Consider the following 27,839-nt stretch of genomic DNA (forward strand, 5'->3'; position numbering starts at 1 on the left):
GTAGTGCGCGTCCCCGCCACACGCTGTCTCTGAGGAGGACACCCCGGACTGATGCGCGCTCCCGATGAGCTTCCTGAATTAGTGTGTTTGTTAATATTGAATAGCAACAGCGACACCGTGTGGTTGTACCGGGTAAAACACTATATGAGGTTACAGTGTTTAAAGAGTAGTTTCCAAACTCTGGTACAAGTCCCTCATAGGGTCGTAGTTAGGCCCAAGAGGTCCTAAAATAACAAACAACCCTGATGCTTTCAAGAAGTATATGAATCAAAAATAAAATCCTTATTAAAACTTCCTTAAATATACTTTAGATCATAAATATTAAAGCCACATCAGCACTTTTTTTCTTTGTATTTCTTTTGGGATTTATCATTATTTTAAATGGATACATATTGTATTAATTATAATATGTTTGTATATAAGAACACTACTTTGTCCAGATGCCATTAGTATTGCATGTAAAATAAACAAGTTGTGAGGTAAACAGCTCTAACTTTATCAGTGGCAGATGAAAGGACGGAGGATAAAAAGTGAACCCAGCGTCTGACCCCACAGATCATTCAGTCTTTTATGACCTTAAACGCAACATAAATCAGTCAGGAATGCTTTTACCGAGATACAGTCTGAAAATTAGAAGCAGAAAAACCAAATAGAGGAGAAAAGGGAAAGCTGGTTTGTATTTACACCGAACCGTTAATCATGCCGTGCTCGTTTCTGTCTGTTCATCCATGTGTTGCTCTTTTATGAGCCGTCCCTGCATTTCTGTAAATATTGTTTGCATGTGTAAACGTTTTTGTTTAGATTAAAAGTAGTGAGAGTGAGAGTGAGAGCGCTGGAGATGCAGCCAATACAACCAGATGGACTCTGGAAAAACTGAGAGAAACATGAGAGAGGCTGGCCTAATGTAAATACTGTACATCCTAAATTAAACAATGAAATGTTTTACATTCATTTTACATTTTTTAAAGTTATTTTGACCTTCTTAATTTGTGCCAATTAAATAAAAAACAATTGTAGGCATGAGTCTGAAGCATTAATAAAAACCAGGCACATCATAATAAAGTAAAATAAAATAATAATAAAAACCAGTCTGAGTTTTAGCCAATCAAAGCACTTTATTGCACTGTATAGTGTGACTGTGAGCCAATAGCAGGCTCTTATAAAAGTGTCATTTAATCTTTTTATCATGTGTACAAAACAAGTCACACACACTTGTACCGTACAAAATCAACACTATTTACATACAATATACATACACACTGAACACACACACACACACCATGCAGTCTCTCTCCCATCAAGTCCTTCAAGTTTCTGATGGGATTTTACTTCTTATCTGACATCCTCCACCACACACACATTCACACACACACACAGGGACTGAAACATGACCGCTACGCTGCTACCAACAAACCCAAACTGCTCTGTTAGCCAAACAAGCGCTAAGCAACTCCTGATATGCATAAAGTTTCTCCTTTCTTCTGATAAAAAGACAAAAAACATGACCGATGAGGCGATGTGTGTATCCACAGAGAAGTAAACAAAAGCTTATGAATTATTTCTCAATACATTTCTCTATAAAACCCACAGCGTCACTGACAGTTCCCATAAGGCGTGGATTACTACACCTAGTGCGGATAAACTCTTCCCATAGTCCCTTTAAATAACTACAATATTCCCTCTTTAGTATTCACACAGTGCATTTCGCTTGACGAGAAACTTTGGACTAAATTTCTCAGGTTTACTGCGAGCAATATGATAAACGTAGATTATTGTGCATATGTTTGCAGGTCAGAATGCTTTAAATCATCTTTCTATTGATACACATTGCACGTATATTGTTCTTAAATTGTCAAAACATTTCACACGAGACAAAAGCTGTTAATGTCTATCGAGCTTGAATCAATGCATTTATTGTGAGACTTTCCAATCTGAGAAAACGTATAGTTATTCGTTTGTGTCTCTCATTTCCATAATTTCTCTTTCTTATTTCTTCATCTGAGGATAAAATCTGTCGCGTAAATCACATTAAAAGTATGTAAAATGTCCCTGTCACACATTGACATGATGAACACACACTCAGACAGAGACACACACTCTGCACACACACGCACACACACACAGGGTGCAGGTGGAGAGAGCTGCATATAGGGGCTACTATACCTCTTCGTGTTTTAGGTACCTCTCCATATAGATTATTATGTCTATGTACAATATTTATATTTTTACAATTATCTGGCTAACCCTGTTCTAATTGAAAACATTTTTTTTTTCCCGATTCGATCAGTCAAACATGATACAGTCTTTTATATTTGTATCTCTCTATTGTACCTCCTAAGACCTCCTAAAAACGGTGTGAGGACCGACACAGTGTTCCCCTAAGGCTTTCTACAGTGACGAGCTCCCGGTAACGGCCACGAGATTGAACGGGGTGTAAAAATGACCAATCAATCAACCATTCAAGCAATCAGCCAATCAACCGGCACAACACGACTTTAAAGAAAAAACGACGACGTAACACCACACCATATGCAGGTTCAAAAATACAGTACATCTTGATTCTGGGAAATAAATGAACAACAACGGCGATATGCACGGCATACACACGCATGCTCGCTCACTCCTGAACACACACACACACACACACACACACACACACACACACACACTCAGGCTACATGTTGTAAGCCACGTAGATGGGGTCCAGCTGGTCTTGTAGGAAGCCGTCGCGGAGGTGCATGCGCTGCTTCTCGCCGCGGGAGTTGATGGGGATGACGCCGATGTCCGTCACCACGACGACGCCCACGATCAGGTAGTGCTCCTCCAGCACCGCCTTGGTCACCATGGGAACCAGGTCCAGCGCCTCCTGCTCCGAGCCCTCCAGCTCCACCACCACCACCAGCAGGTTGGTCCAGGGGAACACAGCGCTGAGGAAACAGAGACATCGTTGATTTGATCATGAATATAACATATTTACTTTAAATATCTGGCCTTCTGGATGCTTAACATTCCACTTCCTCTCTCTTTCTGTCTCTGTTAAACCTACCACTCCATGATGCTCTTGTGTGCGCGGATGACGGAGGTCTCGATGTCGATGGGATGGTACCTCATCCCCCGCAGCTCCATGGCCTCCTCCAGAGCGCCCACCACGAACAGAGCGTCGTGCCTCTCTGTTGGGAGAAAGAAGGAGACATGTTGGTGTCGGAGGCAGAGAGAATGAGTGGAGGAGACGTAGGAGGCGGAGAGGAGACTAACCCCCGTTGGCGTCGGTGAGCTCGGTGCGGCGCAGGAAGCCCAGGTACCCCGTCCTGGCCCACGTCGTCTGCGTATCTCCGAAGCTCAGCCTGGAGTTAAAGTGATCCGATTGGAGGACCTCCTCTCCGTAACCGCTGTAGTAACCGCTGCCGTTATGAGCGCTGTGCACCCAGATCTGCAGGGACAGAGAGAACAGGTACGTTTTCTAACTGCAATATTATACTCAATCTCTACGTAAGCTTTGAGGAATATTCGGGATTGTGGGAAACGGTATTTCGATCTCTCTGTCTGTACACACAAACTGGAAGATTGACAATAAAGTTGACTTTGACTTTGAAGAAATAAGGCAGGTAATAGCTACATATTTAAGAGGGAAGAAAGCTAAATAAATAATGATCATTTATTGGGAAATTGGGAAAATATACAAATACAAAGAGAAAATTCAGAAGGACAGGCAAAGAAAATAAATATAAAGAAAGGGAAATAAAAAACAAAGTTAATTGAGATGAGAAAATAAAACGATAACAGAATAAAGTGCAAGAGAAAAAGGAAATAAAAGTAAACAAAAGACAGAGGAAATAAATGAGTTGGAAGAGAGTGAAGGAGAGAAGGACACAGAAGAAGTGAAGGAGAAAAGGACACAGAAGAAGGGAAGGAGAGAAGGACACAGAAGAATGGAAGGAGAGAAGGACACAGAAGAAGGGAAGGAGAGAAGGACACAGAAGAAGGGAAGGAGAAAAGGACACAGAAGAAGGGAAGAAGAAAAGGACACAGAAGAAGGGAAGGAGAGAAAGATACAGAAGAAGGGAAGGAGAAAAGGACACAGAAGAAGGGAAAGAGAGAAGGACACAGAAGAAGGGAAGGAGAAAAGGACACAGAAGAAGGGAAGGAGAAAAGGACACAGAAGAAGTGAAGGAGAAAAGGACACAGAAGAAGTGAAGGAGAGAAGGACACAGAAGAAGTGAAGGACACAGAAGAAGGGAAGGAGAAAAGGACACAGAAGAAGTGAAGGACACAGAAGAAGGGAAGGAGAGAAGGATGATACAGGATATAGAAGGAAGAGCTATGAGTTGCTGCCGACCTCTCCCAGGTGGGAGTCTCCCAGCGGCCCTTTGGTCTCGGGGTTGGCGATGATGATACGAACTCCGGGTAGGATCTGAGGATAAATAAAAGAACAAATCAGTTGCCATAGTTACAGCTTTGATTCCAGCATGAATAAGACTCCCGAAATAGAGCCAGCTGTTTACTTCACACTCGCTTCACAACCTCCTCGCTAAATAACACAGATGTCAGAAACACAACCACAGTTTGTCTGATTTCATTTCAAACAAACAACAGATGGAGACACAGAGAAGCACTCAGGAAGCTTTAAATAGAAGGATGTATTGACTGGTAAACAGATGTCCTCCTCCTCCCACATACAGTGAGTCAAAATAAAGATCGATGCCCGGCCTGAAACATGACGTCTCTGTGTGTCGGTGTGGAGGAAGCGAGACACCAACGTCTCCTCATGTAGATACAAAGTGCCTTTCCTCTCAGATCAGCACTGCTTTTAATGCATCCTTTAAAGCAGGGGGGTCAAACTCAAATACACAGTGGGCCAAAATTAAAGTCTAGACTAGTCGAGGGCCGGACTGGTTCAATGTTATATTGCAGAACTTATTGAAATGAACTTATTGCACATATTAAACCTGGAACTAACAAAGCTTCAATTATTGCCTATAAAAACAACATTAAATAATCAGTTGCATTCATTTCTTATGGCTCTATCTGCAGCTTTTCCAGAGTCATTTCTTATGAGTACATTTTCCCACAGGCCAACAACAGCTTCAACAAAACTATTTCCCTCAAAGAGAAAACCAAACATGCCCTGTTGTCCTGAGAGAAAGTGCAGAAGGAAACATCCATTGAACTCAGTGGGCTGCTCTGTGATGCTAGCTCAGATACTTGGCATCTCATCTTGGGTGCAAGGTCATCAATGTTTGGGCTCAGGCTCTGAGCGGAGGAGACCCTCAGGATGGAGTGAAGGTGTGAGAGCAATATACCGGCGGCCAGATCTAATAGTAATTACAAATTATCCTGCGGGCCGAAATTAAATCCACCACGGGCCTGATTTGGCCCCCGAGCCTTGAGTTTGACACATGTGGGCTAGACAGAGGCTATTTCAGGTAATTTCATCTGGAGCTTCTGTGTGATTGCCTTGGCATCAAATTAAAAAGGGAAAACAACAGCAAAAGAGGCAAGAACGCAAACAAATGTATCAGTAAATAAATGTAATAATAAAAAGACCAAAAAGAGAAAAGGACCAAATACATAAAAAGGGGAAAACACAAGAGAAATAAAAGACCAAAAAGAAAAGACAGAAACATTTGGAAAATATGATTCAAAGTACAAATGCTTCGGGTAATATAAATATGTAAATCTCAAAAGAATAAAATAATCCTAGTCAAATTGCAGTTTCTCAACAAATACATTTAGACTCAGTTTCTGTTTCATTTGAGAAAATGTATTATTCTCAAAGTGATGGAATAAATGAGTCCTCTCCTTTATCTCAGGTTGATTGATTGATATATTTAGATGTTCCTGCTGACCTCGCAGAAGGGGCTCCGCATTCAGTTGCTAAGAGATCTGTAATGAAAGTGAAATACGTGCTGCTCAGCCGTCACTTGAGAACACTGTCATTATGTCCTGCAGACGTGAAGAGCTGCAGGAGGAACTAGAGGGCCACTCGTAGGACTTTTAAAGACTCCTCCACTGAAAATATGGTATCTTGAAAAATAAATGAGATAGTTATTGTTGTTGAGTAGCTTTTAGTTTTCATTAGGAGAGATTTAAATTCAATATCTTGGCAAAATCCCAAGTTGAAAAAACATAATTCTACCAAGCCGGAGTGGGAGTTACATCCCGTGATAACCAGGACGCGCTGACATGTGTGGTTTATACATGTCCTCTGTAAATAAACTGGGTGACTCATATTCTGCAGGTTCCTGAGCGTTTGTGATAATTAATAATCATCCACCGATCAACGGTTCAGTATCTTTGAACAAAAAAACCCAGAACGTTATTGTTTCTCCCGTATAACACGGCAGTTATCTTGAGCTTTCTAAAGAAAAAACAACTTGATTACCCCAGACACGATACAGCTTACTGTCGGTGTTTTCAGGTCCACATGTACTGCTTTTTAATAACTCAAAATGACATCACTATGTAACACTGAAGCTTCTATTGGCTCGCTATCTATCTATAGCGCTCCGACACATTGTACGTGATAGGGCTGCACGATATTGGAAAAAACTGATATTGCGATATGAACAAAATACAGGAATTGAAGAGAATACCGTTTTTCTTTGTCTGCAAACCATCCTTTCTTGAACTTTAATGCTATACAATTGGTATTTTTCTAACTATATTCAACCGGATGAAGGATTTTAGTCACGGACGTCTGGATCTTAAGTTATCAGAGCCGCTCGGTTAGCAGCGCCGAACTGCCCTGGAGAAACACAGGACACGACTTTATTCACTGTTTTAACCTTTAATCACCGGGTCCCTTTGCTTTGGAGATTTGATTGTGATTGGTGGTTTGCTGACAGAGCCTGCATGTCACTCACTCAAGTAACCCTGACATGAGAGCCGTGCGAGTTTTCCTTTTGTAGCAAGCAGCAAAATAATTGTAACATGACGTGTTTGAGTTAATGTACCTACTTAATATCGCACGTCGTAAAAAGATTTTTTTTATTTATTTATTTTTATTCTAAAAATAATTATAAGCTATTATCGTCACGACAGCCCTAGTACGTGATTATAGGCTAAGGGGCGGGACATCTCTAAGCTGTTGACCACTCACAACAGAGCCGGCCAGCTAACCAATCAGAGCAGACTGGTTTCAGACAGAGGGTGAAAAGAGGTGCTGAAAAATAAAGAGCTTTTTGAACATTAAAGCATGGAGACATGTCACAGGAGAGGGCTTTTTGACGAACACTCAACATTAATAATGCAGGAAGTCTAGAGCTTGCAAACATGACCCGGTGCAAAATGAATCTGAATATAAATGACTCTCACCTTGCCAGACTCCATTAACGGCAGGCTGTGAGGAGAGCCTCTCTCCACCAGCCGGACCCTAAACACACATGGGGAAATGTCACAATGTTGGACCTAAAGGGAAGGATTCAAAAGAAACTAAGTCTGGTAGTACAGAAGGGGTACCTGTCATGACGCAGCGCTCTCATGTCCACATACACAGTCGTGGGGTCCGGTCCTGACGTGCCCTGCAGCCAATCACAACGCAGACACAGTGAGCATGTGATCAGACACATTTAATCTGTCCTCCAATATAAAGCACGTTGAATGAAAAACAACTACCCAATCTTTTTAGGGTGCTTTCTTATTTTTGCTTACAATAGAGAACCGCAGTGACGCATCCTAAAACCAGGAAGTAAACTCCTTCCGGTTCCTTTGACAAAAAGCAATGCAATTTCTCCATAGGATTTTGGAAAATAGCTGGAAATCAGGTCTGTGGTTGAGACACATTTAAGAGACGGATCACGTTTTGGATAATATCCACATGTCTACCCTACTTTTATAATTTTCGATGCATAAATCTAGTCACAAGAAGCTGTAAGGGAAACTTCTGTAGCAATGGAGAGTCAGGACTCAGAGAGACACGGGACGAGCAGGAGTTCTGATGTCAAACATGGCAGTTTATTACAAGCATCGGCCTGAGAATTCATATCACAAGTCACAGCATGAGAAAGTTCTGACTGCACCGGTGGGTTGCCATGTCAATTCTGAATTCCTTCTCATCTTGGCAGACCTTTAATTAGCTTCACTCAGAGTCCACCCCCATATTGGGGAAAGCATCTGTGAACACCTGGAGTGGAGTGCACCAGCTGGGCGTAAAAAAGTAGGTCTTAACTCTAACGTCGGGCTTAGCTACGTCCGACGTAGTGATTCGAATTTACACCGAGTGCACCAAGCCTGACTAGTCTCGGGCGTAGCTGCGCCTGGTCTTAAGATGCGCGTCCACGCAGGGGCGGATCTAGACAAATATTCATGGGGTGGCAAGAGGGTGGCAGGAGATTTTGAGGGGTGGCATCCCCTGGCAGAAGTATATGCTGATTTAAATCGCAGTGTAACGGTACACGTACTGACATTATTCGGTACGGGCCCTTCGGTTCGGTACACGTGTGAACCGAAGGGTACCGAACGAATATAACGTTAAATGTAAAAAATTGAGAACATGAACAACTTTCTGGAAGTAATCTTAGGTATATATCATAGAGCGACCAAGTCATTTCATTGGACGAGAGGCATACTATGAGAGCTGGTCACAGGGATGCGTTCAAATGTAGTCAGTAATTTGAGGAACTATCGAAATGGTGAACGCAGATAAAGTTGAGCTCGAAAATCCTCCAGCATCATTGAAGTCTCCGGTTTGGGAACATTTTGGTTTCGCAGTTACGTACAAGGATGAAGGACAAAGACAGCTGGACCGAACCAAAGCTGTTTGTCGGCATTGTTCAACTAACATTGGTTACGCGGCTGGCAATACATCAAACTTGCACACTCATTTGAAAAGGCATCACCCGAACGTGAATATCACCGGTACCAAAAGAAAAAAGACTGAAGTGCAAACCCAACTCCCGCTAGCATGTAAGCCTCCACAACTCGCAGAGAGTTCAGACCGAGCCAAAGCTATTACAAACGCCAAATATCCTTATGTTGCCATGTTAGCAAAGCGCTACCTGGCTGTGTCTGCTACCTCTGTCCCTAGAGAGGGTGTTCTCCACAGCAGGAGACATTGTTAGTGCCAGCAGATCTGCCCTTTCAGCAAGCAATGTGGACAAGTTCATCTTTCTTTAAAACAACATGAAAATACAATGACAAGCAAGTCCTCATGTCAAGCTGGCTGCTTAGGTGCAGTACAGTTCAAATACAGATCATTTCAGTTCATCGACATGCTGCACCTTAATGTTTATTTTATTATATTTTGTATTTATTTGAGTGAATATTCACAGTTTAATAATAATTAAAAAAAAAAAAAAAATGTTTAATGTTGTGAGAATTTGTTCTGCTGTACCGAAAACGTGACCTAAAAACCGAGGTACGAACCGAACCGAAATGTTTGTGAACCGTTACACCCCTACAATCAATGTTAACTTGGAAAGCCACAATATTAATATTTTAACTCAATCACATAGGTGATATTATTGTGGCACATCAGTAAAGCCTTACATACAAGGTGGCAGACGTAATTTAATGAATTTTAACTGAACAATAACTGAATGAGTTTGTTTCAATCTTAGACCAGCAGGGGTACCAAATATATGCAGACTGCTGCAATAAGTACATTAATTAACTGTCTCATCGATGTTTGTCTGAATGAATATGATACTATTAACAATCATATTATTCCTATCAGCTGTCAATCACTGTTAATAAATAATAATAATAATAATAATAATAATATATTTAATTTGTTAGCGTTTTTACAGGTGCTCAAAGACGCTTTACAGATATAGTGAAGAACTGTTATGATTCACATATTCATTTATTATTGAATAAACTATATTCTTTGGAGGAGTTAATGATGAATGTTCATCAAGATGCTTGCTCACCCTCCTTCAAATTTGAAAAACAAGTAATTATATCATTATTGATATACAGTTACAACCTTGACTTTACATCAGAAAGAACAAACATTAAAGAAGTGACTAACTGCATCAGTTAGGGTTAAACGTGTATTCAGCTAAAACATCGCTGCAGTTATTATCCAGTGGAAGGTCCTTACCTACTGGCCTAGTTAAATCAAAGTGGTTACTTTCTGTTGGCTGGGCAGTGTAGTTTTACACACCGTCTGATTTTACTTCCTCAGGACTTAAAACTGTTTTTTGGGGGAGACCCCCACAAAGAAAAAAAATATATACACGCATACAAGGTCATCATCTTAACAGTTTGTTATGCTCATCGAGTCATCCGTGAGCAGAGCATCAAGTTGGCATGCCTATTACAGCTGAATGCGGCGATTACCATTTTGTTCAGCAAAACGCCTCACAAACGTATTAAGATCCAAAGCTTTAGTGCGTTTTGATTCAATGCTGAGTACAGCCACACTGACATTCTCTTCTCTGTAATTGTAGATCGCAACTACCTCATTCCTTCCGTCTACTTGGGTCCGAAATGCTTCTTGTTTTGCGCCGTCCACCGTTCAACTGAATTCGCCATCAATCATATTTCCAGTCTCGCGCCAGGGCCGGGGGAGGGGTTACAAGACTCGCGTCTTGTGCTGCATTCACTTGCACTCGGACATTAGAGATTTTCTCTCATAAATGTCCGATGAGCCACAACTTTTCTTTCAAAACAAAGATGCCAACTGGGGTGGCAGCTGGGGTGGCAAGGCTATTGTTTAGGGTGGCAGTTGCCACCCCATGCCACCCCGGTAGATCCGCCCCTGCGTCCACGTGAATACAGGCGAAACAGTAATTGTTGCCAAGCAATGCCATTTTACCATTTTACAGATTCAGAGGACCGCAGAGAAGAGGGAATTCCCACACCCACAGCGTCAGCGATGACTCAAGGGGAATCCCAAATGGCCACACCCCGAAAGAGAAAGAGGGATTTGTCAGAGCTACAGCGGGAACTGACGGAGAAAGAAATCGTTCGTGTGGAGGTGGAGACCGTCAAATTGAGAGCGGAAGACGAAAAAATGGAGCTGGAGAAGGAGAAATTGAGACTCTTCTTAATGCCCTTTCATTGTTAAACATGTAAACAAGATGCCCTGCCATCGTTAATATCCTTCTTGCCTGTTTTACGTTACTATGGATACTAGTCTGTCTTTCCGATTTACGCCTGCTCCATACTAGGCGTAAAAGTTACACCCGGGCGCAACGCATACAGGGCTTAAGTCTAAGTGGTGCACTAGTCATAACTTTAGTTTGGTCTTAACCTTCGGTTCTACGTCGGACGTAGAGTTACGCCCAGCTTACGCCCAGCTGGTGCACTCCACTCCTGGGGGGCACTGAATCACTTTATCTGACTCTATGGCTCTTGTGACCGAGAGTTGACCGGTCATAAAACTCATAATGGCAGCAATAGCTGACAGTTCCCATTCCTTAAGACAGATAACAGACTTTGGCTTCGTCGTAAACGTCAACAGGCCGAAAGGTCAAATATCTTAAGTAAAGACAAAATGAATCCCTCACAGAAGCAAAATGCTAACGTTACGCTATAAAGGAACTACAGCAGGGTCGCTGCTTCAACGTCACGCCAACTTAAGATCCATATTCAAAACTACAGATTCTAAATGGTACGAGTTGAAGCGTTTGTTTGAACAGTTTGCAGGAGGCAGGTACTTGCTTTAAAGCAGAACAGGGCAAACAAACTTAGAGGAGTGTTTACGTGTTCGATGTAATGACGTAAAACGGCCTCGACAACTTCTGTAGTCCTATTCAGCCACTTGGTAACAACCATCGTTTTTCAGGCACGTCAACTCTTCAGAAATCACCAGTGGGGTCACTGCTGATGGATTTAATGTCGTAGAACAAAACGTGATCCGTCTCTCTCAATGTGTCTCAACCACAGACCTTAGTTCCAGCTCTTTTCCAAAACCCTATGGAGAAATTGCGTTGCTTTTTGGTGAAGGAACCGGAAGTGGTGAAATGCTAACTCGCTTCCGGGTTTCAGGACGCATCACTGCACCACTCAATATGAACTGTGAGGTGTTTTTTCTAAAAGCAAACAAGGATTTTGTGTAAAGAAAATATAGTCTACAAATAACTTGACATAATCTAATTCAAAGTTGGACATTTTTGGAGTAGGAAAAGGGACTGTCGTGCAGAACAGTATTAGTATCAGTATATTTTGCCGTTTTGAGAAAACTAAAAATAGTGTCGTTTATATAGCATTCTGTTTCTTTGATAATCGTAATTTCCGACTCAGTTTTGCTGCCGTAGTTTCCTGAGTCTGTGATGTTCAGCGTGCCGCAGAAGCAGCTGTTTACCTGCAGGCAGATGGCCAGGTTGACTCTGCAGCCGAAGGCGGTGCTGACAGATCGAGGGTGGAGGCCGAGGTCTTTGAAGAGTTTAGAGAAGGAGTGTGTGAGCGACATCCTGGGCCTCTCCTCCGCCACCACCACGCAGGCCCTGACCCGGGACAGGTCCAGACCCCGAGCCTGGGGAGGAGACAGACAACACATTTCATTAGCTAATAGAGGACTTCTCTGCATCATGTGAGGGTTTATCATGAGAATGATTTATCAGGGTTTTATATATATTTACAGAGTTGACTAATTATCCCATATTTTATACTTCTTTCTTATCCCTTTTTTATGCTTATTGCTTTAACTTCACTTAATTAATGAATACTGAAATCCTGTTGCAACTGATTAACACAACTCTAATCTCCTGCTGTCACAAGTTATTCTGCTTTTCAGTGATTCGTATCTGATTCCTTTTCTGTAGCCGTAGAAATAACATTTTAAGCAAAAATCAAATAAACAAAGTGTTGCACGTTTATCTGGATCATAAGTGAAGCAGGTTTAAGCTTCATTGCTTTATGTCAGTGCTCAGAAGGAGAGAAATACTGAGGTATGAGTAAGTTCGGATCATTCCTACTTTCATCCTTCAGTCTCCATGGAGACTTAAAGAAAGAGAATCACTCAAATTAACTCTGCTGTGACCAATCAGAGGCGTCGGTGACTTCAGACGTGTCCTCAGGCTGCGCAGACGGAGACGCTCTGAGTTTATTACTGTGGGGGACACATGTCTCCGCTAGGGATGTAACGATACCAAAAACTCACGGTACGATAATATCGCGATAACAAGTCCACGGTACGGTATTTATCGCGATATTGAATAATAATCTTTAAAAAAATTCTATTTTTTTTTTTCAATAAACTTTTTTTTTACTCGGAAAATGTTTCTTTATTAAATAATAAATCTGATTTGTACAGCATTTTAGATAGCAGTATTTTAAAGTGTCAAAAACAAAGTGACAGTAACAGACTGGAACAAGAAAACCAGTGTTGTTGTACCTATAGTACTACCAAACAAAGTAGGCATTTTCTTTGTGCCACTGCATCTCACAAATAAACAAGACATTTAATAATCAGACCCTGCAATAAAATAAATCAAGTTTCACTTTTCAAGTAACTCAAACTCACTAGTCACTCACTCCGCATCGTCAGACAGGTTTTTAGGAATATGAGAATGTCCACATTTCCAGGTATTTATAAGCTGGGATGTTTGGGCATTTACAATATCCCCTGCTCTGGAAAAAACTCTCTCGCTTGGTACTGATGTTGCTGGGACAGCAGTGGTCGCGTTAACTGAATATTTTATTTATCAATGACGGAAAAATCTGAAAGCAGTCATTTTGACAGATTAGAACAAACTCGGAACAGCGCCAACGTTTCCCCGCAGCGAGGCTCTGGTGTTATGCCGTGTTATGCATGCCCTCCAAAAGGAAATGATATAGTTTCCAAACCAGACTTTGCCGTACAGATCAACACATGTCTGGGAGGTTTTGCTTTACGCTGTGTGTGCTCCCGCGAGGTGCATGCACACACGGCATAACACCGCCCCCCCCCCACCCCCCGTTGACAGTTCACGAGCGTGCTCTCTCTCTGTTCAGACCCAACGGGTAATAAGGGATTATGACGGACATTTTACGATCCTGTCTGTCAAAATGACGAACAGCGAAAAAGTCTAACGCCACCTCATTGGGACGGAGAGATATGCTTTGGCCATGGGTGACAGCAGTGGGTCAAACTGTGCATTGTCTCTCCACCACTTTAAAAACAATACAGTTGTTGCCAAGAAGGTGAGGCTTATTGACAGAGATATAAATATACTGTTGGCACTTGTCAATGTCTCTAGGTATGTAAATGTAGCCCTGTAAATACGATGTCCTTTTGTGTTCTGTTTTATGTTCATGTTGTAACCTACTTGCTTCCATGTTGGACAGGTCTTTTTTTTTTAAAAAAAACAATCGCGGTAGATTTTGTCAGTCTCACGACGGTATTGGGACGTTTATTTACCGCGATACCGCGATATTCGGTATATCGTTACATCCCTAGTCTCCGCAGTAAGTCAGTCCTACAGCAGCTCAGGCTTCATGTGCGGCTGAGTTAGAGAGCCCTGAGACAAATCTCTGAGAGGCACGAACTGGCCTACAAATGTTTCTAGTAAATGTCCAGTTGATTGAAAAGGGTTTAAATATGTAATGAATCTCTGTGACTGGAGTTGTGTCTCTGACCTTGAGCGCCTCGGTCTGCAGGCCCAGTCCTTTGGTGCAGAGCTCCATGACGCTGTAGGAGCAGAAGGTGTCTCGCACCTTCAGCTGGCTGACGGCCAGCAGCCACAGCGCCGGGTTGGACTCCAGCTCCACGGGGGGGATCAGGATGGACTGGTGGCCTGAATACACACTGCAGGAAACAAACACACTCTTTTACTTCTTATATGCAATAAAATAAGCATTTATCTCTTAGAGATCGAGATATATTTCCCAGAGAACCAAAATCCCGGACATTAATCTTAACAATCAGGTGAAACCCAAGCCCATACCCACCTGTTTATATATTTTACTGTCAATGCCGTTTATACTGTACATATTCATCTGTTTATAGCCTATTTATAATTATTCTTATTATGTAGACTCCTGTAGGGCTGTGCAATTAATCGTATTTTAATCTCGATTACGATTTTGGCTTGCAACGATTACGAAAACAACGTAATCTAAATAAAACGATTATTATTTTTATTTAACAAAATAAATAAATGTAATTGTTTGTTTTTTAAATTATTTTTGTTATTGGTTTTTCAGTTGAATTATACTTAAAGTTCAGGGTAATCAACTGTTAAAAACATACTGTTCAAAACATACTGTTCAAACGTTTTTTTTTCAATAAATTGATGTTTTCAAATTAAATGGATAATCGTGATATCAATTATTGACCAAAATAATCGTGATTATGATTCTTGCCATAATCGCACAGCGCTAGACTCCCGCACTGCTATTTTGCACTTCTGGTCAGATGCCTAACTTACATTTCGTCACTAGTACATCTACTATGTAATGCCAATAAAGTTGAATCTGAATCTGAAACGTGAGTTTTTGTTGCTTTAAAGTCATTTAGGGAGACAAGAAACTTCTCATAGCGAAAGTGATTTGCAGTGTGCTTTATTTATATGACATTCAGAAGCAGAAATCTGCTCTCGCCAAGCTCAGGATTTATGAGCTGGGGATTTCAAACTAAGCAGACCTGAGATCTGGAAGCAGAGTTTGAAACGTTACGGATAAAATGTCTGTACTTTTTATATGAGGAAAACATTCTATAATTCATCGTTATTTGAGTATAACATGAACCAACATTTCTATAATAATTATAAAAAAGCTACTGCAGTGAGATATAGTGAAAGATATTTCACAGTGATTATTAAGAATGTAAATGATACAGCCAAAGAGAAGCTGCAGATTCAGCTAACAATGCTTCGTAGGTTCACTATGAGCGACATCTTTCACACTGTCATATGATATTGAACATTGATAAGTACATTTAAATGGTGTGAGTGGGGGGGGGGGGCACGGACCTGCAGAGACACCACAGCACGAAGCCCAGGCCGCAGTACGGATCCAGACAGATGGCCACTTCTCTGGATGGGTACAGCTCACACTGCAGCTTCACCGAGCGGCAGAAGGCTCCAACGGCATTATGGGACATCTGGAGAGAGGTAGGGAGGAGAGAGAGACACGACATCACACACACAGAGACGAACATAGGCAGACAGATGGAGCGTTAATCTAAAGGAATCGTTCTTTATGTCTTTTAAGGAAGCACACACACTATGAGAGGATTTAAGGAAAGTGCATTGCATATATTGATAAATAGATATTCAAAATAGAAAATAGAATAAAGAGGGGAGTCTGTAATAGTTTATTTGTTTGTGTGAGTTAACTGTGAGCTGACCTGAACTCCAGCCAGCATGCCGGTGGTCGACACGCTGAAGTCCAGGTAGGCCAGACCGTCGGGGTTGGTGGGCTTATAGAGAGCGGGGGGCTTCTTCTTTGGAAGGTCATCTGCAGCACACAAAACACACACACACACACACACACACACACACACACACACACACACACACACACACACACACACACACACACACACACACACACACACACACACACACACACACACACACACACACACACACACACACACACACACACACACACACACACACAGTTTTATTTTCATAAAATGGAAAGATTTCATTTTTTTAATAAGTTGTAACTGTTCATTTCTTTGGACTGAATGCTTAATGCTATTGACACCAATCAAGTGTCACGATTATAGGGACCTAAATAAACGTGTACAATTAGAAAAAAGAATAGACTGCAGCCGTACCAGTGTCGAGGACGGGCGGCCAGTTCCTGATGTCCACGGTGGCTGTGGCCTCCTTGGAGCGCAGCAGCTTACAGATCACCGCCGTGGTCATCACACAGGCCGAGTGACTGACCTGCAGGGCGGGGGGGCAATCTTAAGGATACTGCTGTATGATCCTTTCATTTCAATAATTCATTTCCTTATTCCTCTTACACAGCTGGAGCGAGCATATCTTATAGAGACTATGAAAAAGGCAATTCAACTCTAAATACAAGGTACATAAACATAAAGTGTGTAGTGCTTTCTTCAGCAGTAGTAGAAAAGCGGTGTGAGAGAAAAATAGCATTTTATGGTATTTAATAGTTCCTTACCTCCACGATCATCTTGACGGTGGGCAGGGTGGTGGAGATGTTCTGAGGGTGGGGGGGTCGCACGGTGATGGGAACACAGCCGGCGTACAGGCAGCCGTAGAAGGCTGCAATCAGGTCGATGCCTGCAGGCGTGATTCAGATTGGTCAGACATTTTGAATCAAAGCACAGGTATTGTTAGAAAATAAGTGTGCGTGCTCTGACCTGGGGGGTAGACCAGAGCCACGTGGTCTCCTTCCTGCAGACCGGCTCGCTCCATCAGCAGCGCCGCCACGCGCTCCGCCCTCTTATGGAGCTGCAGACAGGTGAGGGAGCTGGAGACCGCCCCCTGGAGGAGGGGAGAGGGAGGAGAGGGAGGGATCCATGAGAGCAGGTTGTTTCTTTAACTATTGTACCTGTCACTTCCTAATTTAAAAAAAAAAAAATGTCTGCTTCTGTTGAAAGGAGGTTTGTTGTTTCTGTATCTTACATGTAAAAATACAATAACATTATTTGTCTGTTGATAGGAAATATTTCTAATTTGCTAAGATCTCTCGTTTTATATTTTGTCAGCATGCTGCAGTTTTTAAACGTAGGAATGATCTGAGGGACTGTTAAGAGACTAATCTCCTGTGATATGAATAGTGACAGCGGTGTGTGTCGTTACCCGGGAGCTGAGCAGGGTGTAGAGGATGTGGTCCGGTGTGGTCTGAGATCTCCACTGCAGGACCTCGGACAGGAACAGGAACTGAAACACAAAAGGATGCATTTAGAGCTGAGACTCAGGACATATTACCGTGGATTGTGCAGACGGTGTGTGTCTCACCTGGTCGTTGTCGTCAGTCTGTCCTAAATCTCTGCCGCTGGCCTGAGCGATCCTCTTCCCTGACACCAGGGTCCCCACCATCACAGAGGCAGGGCCGATCTCTGCAACACACACACACACACACACACACACACACACACACACACACACACACACACACACACACACACACACACACACACACACACACACACACACACACACACACACACACACACACACACACACAATTATATTCAGCTTCTAACAAAGACCATCCGACGCAGACTAACACACTCTAGCTGTTCCCCACCTGGCTGTTTCTGCCGGGGTTTGGGCAGGTTGGTGACGCAGGTGTGGGGGCACATGAGGACGTTGCAGGGGTGCAGCCCCCCCTCCAGGTACAGCTGCTTGATCTCTGACAGGTGGATGCCCCCCAGAGGGGTTTTAGGCAGAGTGTTGGCCGGGACCAGAGCCAGGCAGAACACCCCCACCCCGTGGATACTGTCGATGGCCTGAGAGAGAAGGGGGGGCAGAGCAGAGTGACATTTTCTGATGGGGAGGAATTACTGTGAAATCATGGTTCAAGATGTTGAAAATCTAGTTGTGTTTATATATTTTAAATAAATAAAGTATGGGGGTTAGAGGGTTTAGGTGTCACGATTCTCATGTCATGTCACGTTTTTTATGTCTAGGTTTGGGTGTTTTGCTGTTCTCCCTGTCACGTTTTCCTCCTTGTTTATTGTCTGGTCCCTCTCTCTAGAGGCTTCTCAATACTCAAATTTCCCCTCCTCGACTCCTCGGGTAGTGACCCGGAAATGAATTTCAGCGCGCCATTTTGAAGGACGTCTCATTTCTCTAAATGCACACCGAGGACCGAGCATCGAGCGTCGAGGAGGCTCTCTGGAGGAGCTCTAACCGAGGAGACACTGATGGTTCCTCCACGGCTCCATTTCCGGGAACGGTGGAGGCGTGACGCACGGCCGGACTTATCTCAGCCAATGACAGCTCTGCATGCATCCCCTGGATATTATTTTAGAAACTGCTTTCATCGCGTCGCGATGTTTCCAGAGAGAACAGCAGGTCCGTGCAGAAAGCAGAGCAGTGTGTATAATATATATCACTCAGTATAACAGGCCTACTCTCTTTATTTGCTTTAGTTTAGTAGATATCTACAAACAAAGAGTCGATATTTTTCTAAGACCATTGCTTCACATAATAAAATACACAACGGCTTATGCTTTAGGAGCAGTAGGTGTGTGTGGTACAGTGTGTAGGTGTGTGTGTGGTACAGTGTGTGTGTGTTGTACAGTGTGTAGGTGTGTGGTACAGTGTGTAGGTGTGTGTGGTACAGTGTGTAGGTGTGTGTGGTACAGTGTGTAGGTGTGTGTGGTACAGTGTGTAGGTGTGTGTGGTACAGTGTGTAGGTGTGTGTGGTAGTGTGTAGGTGTGTGTGTGTGTGTGTGTTGTACAGTGTGTGTGTGTGGTACAGTGTGTAGGTGTGTGGTACAGTGTGTAGGTGTGTGTGGTACAGTGTGTAGGTGTGTGTGGTACAGTGTGTAGGTGTGTGTGGTACAGTGTGTAGGTGTGTGTGGTACAGTGTGTAGGTGTGTGTGGTACAGTGTGTAGGTGTGTGCGTAAATGCGGCGGACAGACGGGTCTCAGTTGGTTTGGTGTCCTCTGCTTACTTTTAATAGGCCTACTTGTAAATACAACTTTTGGCCCGTAATTTCAATTCCCCATTTCAGCGACCAGAGAGGGGGGGGGATATATCCAGTCTCTGATTGTGTTACGTTATTATGAGAGTGCTCTCATACTTTAAATTGTATATATTTATATAAATATATTTGTGTGTCTGCATCTGTAGCCTGTTATTGTCTCATTATACCGCACTCTCAATGAATTCAAAGTAAATATGTGGGAGAACAATGTTCAGCTGATCTAACAGAGATACAGCGCTATGACAAAACACTCCACAGCTGATGCAGCTGTTGCCACGTAATAATGAACGGACGTCTCTTTTAAAATGACCGCTCAGAGGAGAGGAGTTCTCATTTCTTTAAACGTCTGCTGCTTCCCCTCCTCTCTCCTCGGTTCCCCTCCTCGGTCCTCCGCTCGCATCTCCTGTGGGCGGGTCTAAGTCTCGAGGAGGGGAACCGAGGAGGGGAGTCGAGAGGGGAAATTTGAGTATTGAGAAGCCTCTTCTGTGTTTTTCCTCCTGTCGTTAGTTTCCCTGGTGCGTCTAATTGTCTGATTGTGTTCACCTGTTGCCCTTGTGTTTCTCCTCCCCTGCCCGGCTGTTTCTCGTCTCGTGATTACCCCTCCCTGTATTTAGTCTTGTCTCTTCCTGTGTTCAGTGTTGGTTCGTCTTTTGTTGGTGACTGAGTTCACCGTGAAGTGTTCTGTTTTGTCCAAGTTATTTTCATTACCCTTGAAATAAAGGTTAATCAGAGTTATCTGTATTTGGGTCCTGCTTCCTTCACTCAACCGTAACATTAGGATCAATAATCAGTCTTACATTGTGTCAGTGTCTCTTAATTAATTTCATGTTTCGATTTCTGGTGTTTGATCTACAAGATGATTTACTGTACAATGTTAGATACAACCCTTAGTTAAGAGTTTCTTTGTTCTCACTTTGTCTTAAAAAAGTGGCAGAATAAGTGAAATGTGTCACAGGCAGGAATCCTGAAGTCAAATTTCAACTTTGAATACTTTTTAAGAGCCCGCGGACACCCTGACAGGTGGACAGAATAACAGGAACAGGGAGGATCACCTGCAGCACACGGCTCATCCACTGGAAGCTGTCCTCTTCCGTGGAGTCGGGCCGCTGCTCCGCCACCACCACGATCCTCTCGTCTCTCAACACCGTCACCGAGAACACCGCTATCCTGCAGGGCGGAGGAGAAAAAAACTCTTCATGTTTCTATTTGAGTGTAGCTGTATCTGAACTGGGCTGACACATTGGCATACTGTCAGAAATGTCTCCATCAATCAGACAATTTGAGTTTGAAAACGACTCAAACTGCGCTGAATATCTGAATCAAAACATGATTACTTTTGGTTTTTCATGCTTCTTATCAAGTGTCTGGTGTCAGAGGAGAGCAGGAATCTAAAAACTGCCTTTTTAAATGTATTTCTACAGCATATGTTGCAATAGGCAGTATATAAAGGGAGGGAGGTAAAACAAATGTGTGCGGACAATAAAAGTAAATGGTATTACACAGTGAACAATGCACACACTCAGCTGATTCAATGTTGTTTTATTACTGGAGTGCTCCAGTAATAAAACATCAAGACATAAAGAGAGAATCAGAGATGACAGCACACACTCTAACCCATAACTCTCCTCTGTCTCTTTTACATCTTGCAATTAAAATATTCAAAATCAATACACTATTCAACTTCATTTCGATATGTTAAGGGATCCTTCCTCTGTGACTTGGGTTCTGTAGAAGCTTGCACCTTAAATAACTCTGGAAACGTCATGAGAGCTGTCAGGAGAAAGATGAATTTCCTCCTCTCACAATTAAACTCCATTCTATGGCTGTGTCTGGATTCGGCTCCACTGCTCCACTTTATCAGATGTATTATGTGCGGGGAGACGGCTCATTTATCACGCTGTCAGTGAATGCAGCACGGTTGACATCTGGCTGCTGGATTTCGTTAACTGTTCGTTTGACTTTAAGCCCCTCTGCTCACCTTCCCCTGTACACGAACTTCATCGGCTCGACTGCCAGCGCCGTGGCAACGATGTCGTCGGCGTTGTGCCTCCGCCCGCTCACCATGATGAGGCCGTCCATCTTCCCCGTGATGAAGACGAGGCCGCCGGGCCCGATGAAGCCCAGCAGGCCGGTCCGCACGAAGGCGTAGTCGCTGACCAGCCCCCCGCTGGGGCCCACAGGGTACACCTGCAAACACACACATGTTCAGCTGCAGGGTCGCCATGGCAACAAGCCAGAAATAGATTGGATTGATATTTCTTACTCGGGACTTTTATATTGATCAGATCACACTGCTGTCGCTCTTAACGAATGCTTTTAGAGTTTTGAATGAAATAGTGCCAAATCAAGCTAAGAGGCAGCTCTGATCATATCAACAGTTCAGTATTGGATCAGTTTGATGTATGACAAACGGCACATCAGAAAAAAAGAGGACAATGAGAAGGGGAGGGTTTCAATGTATACTGTTCCCTTATTGCAAATGTTTACTACTCCCTGTAACTGCAAGTATATGTCATTGCAACTGGTGAAATGTTCTCAATTATCTTCGAAATAAAGAATTGTAAAAAAAGAAAACGTATGACAAACTAAACACACATGTACACACACACGCAGCACACACCTCGAATGTGTTCTTGGTCATGCCGGTGAGGCCGTAGTAGGAGGTGCCGGTGGCGACGGAGCAGACGCAGAACTCCCCGATCTCATCCGTCTGACACAGCTGGGGGAGACCCTCTGGCTTCACCACACACACCAGCCCTGGGGGGGGGGGGCAGGGTTAACAACTTTGAAGTTTCCGTCCGAAGAAAACCCATTACTTTTAGTGAAAACCCTTGGATGATGGGATAGTAGACCAAAAGCTTTAGGAATCCAAACTATAACATATAATAAGTACCCTGTATCAAGATTGATGCAAAACAAGTGACATTTAACCTTTTTAGAGAGATTTAGAAGAAAACAAACACTTCTGAGGTCATTTGGGTGGATTTTCCATATCTCTAGCCCCCTCGATCGATTTTGATGATTGACACCTCTTTTTAACCGTTAGAGCCAATAGAATCGAGACATTACCCATTGGTGAACGAGTGATGCGTAGCCAGAATGCCCAAAACCGGAAGCTGTCATACACTCTGGTAGCTATCATAGCAGCTATATATGAAAACTCCGTTATTGACATAAATAAGATGATGGATTATCAGTAATCATTTCAAAGGGACACAGACACATTGGATTAACCATTGGATTAACCTTCAGCGGTGTTGTTATCGTTTTAATGCCATGAAACACAACTTTTGATCAGAAAAACAGCAAAGGTAAGATATCTGCCGTTTTGGTCCGTAAAGCTACGTTGTGTGATGTCTGGGTTCGCTTCCCCTGTCCCTCTCAGCTTTCATGTGATATCTTGTTTGTGCAGATCCGATAAGTAATAAGGTATCTCTACCGTGAGTTCTGTGCTAAGTGTGTTAGCATTTTTCCGCTCAGAGGCTTGGTTATTACCCTTGTGTTTCGTTTAGCTAAAAATGATTAATATTGTCTGATAGCTGAGTTTCTTCCCGTTAAGTGGGTATGACACATTCATAGTTTGTTAAATGTTAAGAAGCCCTCTGACGCTGTTTCTTGCAAGATGTTGCGTTTTTCCCCCGGTACCAGGGGCATGGGGCTTAACTGGCTAAAGTAGGTTGTTCTGACCCAGTTAGGACGTCTACCTACGTCCGCGTCGACCCAAAACCAGACTACAGCAGGAAGTGGGTTAGGTAGAGAATATCTAAACAGGAGATGGTGCCAGTTGAATATTAACAATACAGTATCAAGGTGCCAGACTGGCCTTGTTGTGGAAAGTAACAAACTACATCTACTCAAGTAATGTACTAATAAAGAGTATTTTTCCACTTTATATTTTTACTACACTTCAATTCAGAGTTAAATATTGTACATTTGACTTTTATTAGATTAGCATATCAAGTATGGCTACAACATTAATAGTAATTTTATAGTATTAACACTCAGACAATATATTATATGAAGAGGTAGTATTATTCTGATGATGAGAGTGCTATAACTTTACTGTATCTGTTGGGGTTTAACAAGTTTAAGATCAATATTGAAAATAAAACTCTCGATTTTACATACATTTTTTTAGGCGAATGGAAGAGAACCTCCCAAACAAGATTATTACTGAGGGTCTGAAAGAGTTTAGAGATTTTCAATCCTGCCTTTAATTTATAAGTGGTGTTGCAGTGGGTGCAGTTGCTGCAGTTAGACACTAGGTGGTGTGAGTGTGGAGGAGAGATCATCGATGTTATGTTTAAGGCAGTGAAATAAGCATTGGCAAGAAAGTGTTAAATGCTATGATAACAGTTTGTGGCTAAATATGCAAAGTTAAAGATCCCCAGCAGTATTTGTATTAATTATTAACAACTTTAAGCTCATGATATGTCAGCTACATGTTGGGAAACACACTGGTTCAAGCTTGCAAAATAGAAACTTTGTAACTTTGACTTTTATAGCACTAAAATAAATATTTCAAATTACTTTTAAAACTTTGCAAGTTATTAAAAACATAATCTCTGAACTCATCAATAAAGAAATCAATCTCTGGTTGGGGTCCTTATTAAACAGGTTTATTTGGGTCAGCCAAGTAATAACGTCAGTGGTGTCTGTGGATCCTTCCTAACGGCCTGAGCGGATGATGTATAATGTCCTGAAAGCATTTTTATGTTCTGCGTTACCTTGTTAAACTATCCGTGTGACTTTGTCTCCGGAGGGAAACTCAGTTGATGAGAATGGACTGCAGCCATATTGAACACTCTCTCCCGTCTTTGCCGATTTATTTTTTCAGGCGTTTGAAGTTAAAATAAAAAGTTGAACCCACTTAACTCGCTCAGCCATTCGGAGACAGAACACTCCGAGAAAATTGGACATTGATGTAAAGGAGAGGCCGCGCATTTACAACGCCCTTAAAACTAATTTAACGATTTTTAATGACAACACTGAGGGCCGGCCGTTTAAATCTTTAAGGAACAAGTGGGCATGGATTTAAAGAACACATAAGCCTGATTAAGACACACAAACAGACACGCACCTCCTGGTGTGACAGTGCCCACGTCCTGCACGGTGAGCACGGAGAGGCGCTCCTCTGTGTCCACCCTCACCACCCCGTAGGTCAGACCCTGCATGGAGAGGACCCCTCGGCCCGGAGGCTGGCTGCTGTCCTCCACCGGCCTGAACACAAACACAAACACACACACACACACACACACACACACACACACACACACATAACAGGGGTTAAAATACAGGCTATTTAGTAGGTACACATTGGTTCCTTTAAGCTTTATCCTCTGCCTGAGCAGTGTGATTTTCAGACTGATGAGTGATGATGCATAAATGTTCATTTGTATTTGGGTAATTCTTTAAAAAAACAAATGAATGAAAATCTAGCGTGATGAATGAAGATTCCAACAGATGTTAATCTTATGAATGATGTTTATCTTGCATTCCAGGCAGCCATTTATTCACATCTTTACAACAATTTCTAAAAAATAGTTCACGCCACAACAATATAAAGTTCATGAAGTACTCACCGCCCTTTGCTGTCTACGGGGCCAGAAAGAGTTAAGGTATGCTGGGCACTGGAGAAATAAGGCAAACGAATGCTTTCTTATTTACTGGGAGGTATGTACTATATAAAGGTTATATTTGTTTTGGGAACTATTCCTAATCAAATTAAATATGGTCTTTAAACTTTAAAATCAGATTTGTGATCTGTGTTTGTTTGATAAGTTATAGCATCTGCAGAAAGACTCTTCTGTTACTTCCTGTGTGTGTTAGGGAGGGAAACAACTTCACTTCACTTCCTTCAGTGAATTTACATACTGCATGTGATTATGTGTTAGCAGATTGTACTCTCTGTGGATGTGTGTTTGCATATGTGAAGGTGTGTGTGTGTGTGTGTGTGTCTGTTTGCATATTTGTGCTTCTGTGTATGCGTGCGCATGTTTGCATAATCCAAGCAGGGATGAGAGCATATGAGAGCATATGTGTGTGTGTGAGTGTGTGTGTGTGTGTGTGTGTGTGTGTGTGTGTGTGTGTGTGTGTGTGTACCTCCTGATGGCCACGGTCAGGGCCTCGGGGGAGCTGGCGCAGGGACAGATGACGTCGGCTCTCAGCCCTTTAGTCTGAAAGACGTTGAGGAAGGCGTCGCAGGAGGAGATGGACCCTGACAATCAGAAACAAAAACGTCAGAAATGTTTTTTATTTCAGGTGTTTACTCCTAACGTGAAACTAGAAATCAAACAACCATTAGGTGAGCTTCTAAAAAGCTGTTTAATCAAATGTAAAGACTCCCTGACGACATTACAAACCGCTCAACGGACCGTTTGGTACCGATGCTTTAAATGTTTTACTGATGAGATTGTTATATCATGTTCCCAGCGCACTTAGCAATCTGAACATAAGGAAGGAACAATTTGGAAAAATCTAATTGGCAGTGATGGAAGCATATTGGCTGATGTCAAATGAAAGTACAAAAGTATTATCAGCTAAATGTAGTCAATTGTTCCCTCTGATCCTGACATCATAGAGAGGCGAAGTCCCTCCCTTTCCGGGCGAGCTCCATGGGACCTTATTTCGGAAAAATTATGTATTGAAGTCAATGGAGAGAGAAAGATTATCTTTCGATCCCGTTTGAACTGTGCCACGAATTACACATATGATGTTTGTCAATTTAAAAGATAATTTTGCAATTCAAAAAAATTAAAATGTGTCGTAAAACTGTGAAGTAACACTTTTGTTTTGTGTGAAACCGCTCAATGACCTACATCTCCCGTCTCGCACCACACACCAAGACGGCCGTCACGTTGGAACATTTAACTTCTTTCTTTCAGAATGAGGCGAAAAGTATTAAAAGAGGTGAAAATCACTCCAAGTCTGGGCATGTTGAGAACTGTGCACACACACAAGGGGAGTTAGTCGGTTCCGTAAGAGCCAGCATGCGGGACCGGGATTTGTAGTCTTTCTAGTTGCGTATTTTTCATAGTCTTATATTTCAACAGTTTTACGACAAACTGTGACTTTTTTGACATGGAAATGATTTGTTAAATTGACAAACATCATATGTGTAATTCGTGGCACAATTCAAACGGGATCGAAAGATACGTTTTCTCTCTCCATCGACTTCAATGCATAATTTTTCCGAAATAAGGTCCGATGGGTCGGAAGTAGATGGGCGGGACTTCGCCTCTCCATAAGATGTTTCTGCTGCATTAAAAAGGAGATTCATATCAGTGAGGTCTTCCTGGTTAAATACATTTTTAAATAAGGTTTCTTGATATTAAAAATGGGCCGTCTAACATGTGGATCTGATATCGCCGTGCATTGAAAGGGCACCAAGGGGGGAGCATGAAAAATGTTCATGTCTCTGCAAGCTGATACTGAATTATTAACAATATGCAATTTTAGACTTTAACACCACTGCTATCATTTCTTTTTTCCCAATGTATTAATACTTCACTTACTATTAGATGTACCAAATGCTTCTACTTCTAGAATTGTATAAATTTCCCTGGTTTCTTACTGTCATATTTCAGCCATTTATTGTATGTGAGGCGTGGACACACCCTGCTCTATTTCTGCTGAGTGACCCAGTTTCCTGACGTCCCGAGAGACTTTATCCGTTCCCCTGACATTCTCTATCTCAAACGCTCCTCTCTAAACTCCCCGTTAGCGAACGCGCCGCTGTGTGTGACCTTACAGGGGTTGGATCCATCGGCCACCAGCAGCATGCGCAGCGAGCTCAGGTTGATGTCCTTCTGGTCTTTGTGGGCCACCAGAGCCCAGTGCATGTCTCTGGACTTCACACATGCTACCTTAGCTGCATGTGGACACACACACACACACACACACACACACACACACACCCACACACACACACACACACACACACACACACACACACACACACACACACACACACACACACACACACACACACACACACACACACACACACACACACACACACACACACACACCACACACACACACACAGAACATTAGCATTTAATCTGTTTGACGGACAGGTGAGTGGAGCTGAATTGACGTCAGGTGGAGTGTGTCTGACCTTTGTACTGGCAGACCTTCTGGATCCAGGACAGAGGGTTGACCTTCATCAGAGCGTACGGGATACTGATGACGTGCATCATGTTCATCACACTCTGCAACACACACACATTATGACACATTTAACACTCGGCCGATAAAGTATAGTTTTAGTTATAACAATTATTTATAAGAAACTGATGATTTTTTTATGTCGGATTGAAATAGGCTTGAA

The 27,839-nt window shown here is 42.6% G+C and overlaps 1 protein-coding gene across 1 annotated transcript in view; it reads right to left on the bottom strand.

Moving 5' to 3' along the window:
• Nucleotides 1–1,091: 1,091 nt before the first annotated feature.
• The window catches only part of LOC117537692 (disco-interacting protein 2 homolog C-like), a 48,075-nt gene continuing 21,327 nt past the window's right edge, over nt 1,092–27,839 (bottom strand). Inside the window, 23 exon segments of the mRNA XM_034203007.1 lie at nt 1,092–2,927; nt 3,047–3,170; nt 3,256–3,430; nt 4,337–4,411; nt 7,315–7,372; nt 7,459–7,520; nt 12,251–12,421; nt 14,506–14,674; nt 15,840–15,970; nt 16,217–16,326; nt 16,655–16,766; nt 17,005–17,126; nt 17,207–17,330; nt 17,649–17,729; nt 17,808–17,908; nt 18,100–18,301; nt 20,560–20,674; nt 21,486–21,694; nt 22,128–22,264; nt 24,588–24,727; nt 25,610–25,724; nt 27,258–27,377; nt 27,627–27,720. Of these exon segments, the coding sequence (XP_034058898.1) occupies nt 2,675–2,927; nt 3,047–3,170; nt 3,256–3,430; nt 4,337–4,411; nt 7,315–7,372; nt 7,459–7,520; nt 12,251–12,421; nt 14,506–14,674; nt 15,840–15,970; nt 16,217–16,326; nt 16,655–16,766; nt 17,005–17,126; nt 17,207–17,330; nt 17,649–17,729; nt 17,808–17,908; nt 18,100–18,301; nt 20,560–20,674; nt 21,486–21,694; nt 22,128–22,264; nt 24,588–24,727; nt 25,610–25,724; nt 27,258–27,377; nt 27,627–27,720 (3,000 nt within the window). The 3' untranslated portion in view covers nt 1,092–2,674.

Source organism: Gymnodraco acuticeps, unplaced genomic scaffold, assembly GCF_902827175.1.
Source record: "Gymnodraco acuticeps unplaced genomic scaffold, fGymAcu1.1, whole genome shotgun sequence".
In the NCBI taxonomy this organism is placed as follows: Eukaryota; Metazoa; Chordata; class Actinopteri; order Perciformes; family Bathydraconidae; genus Gymnodraco; species Gymnodraco acuticeps.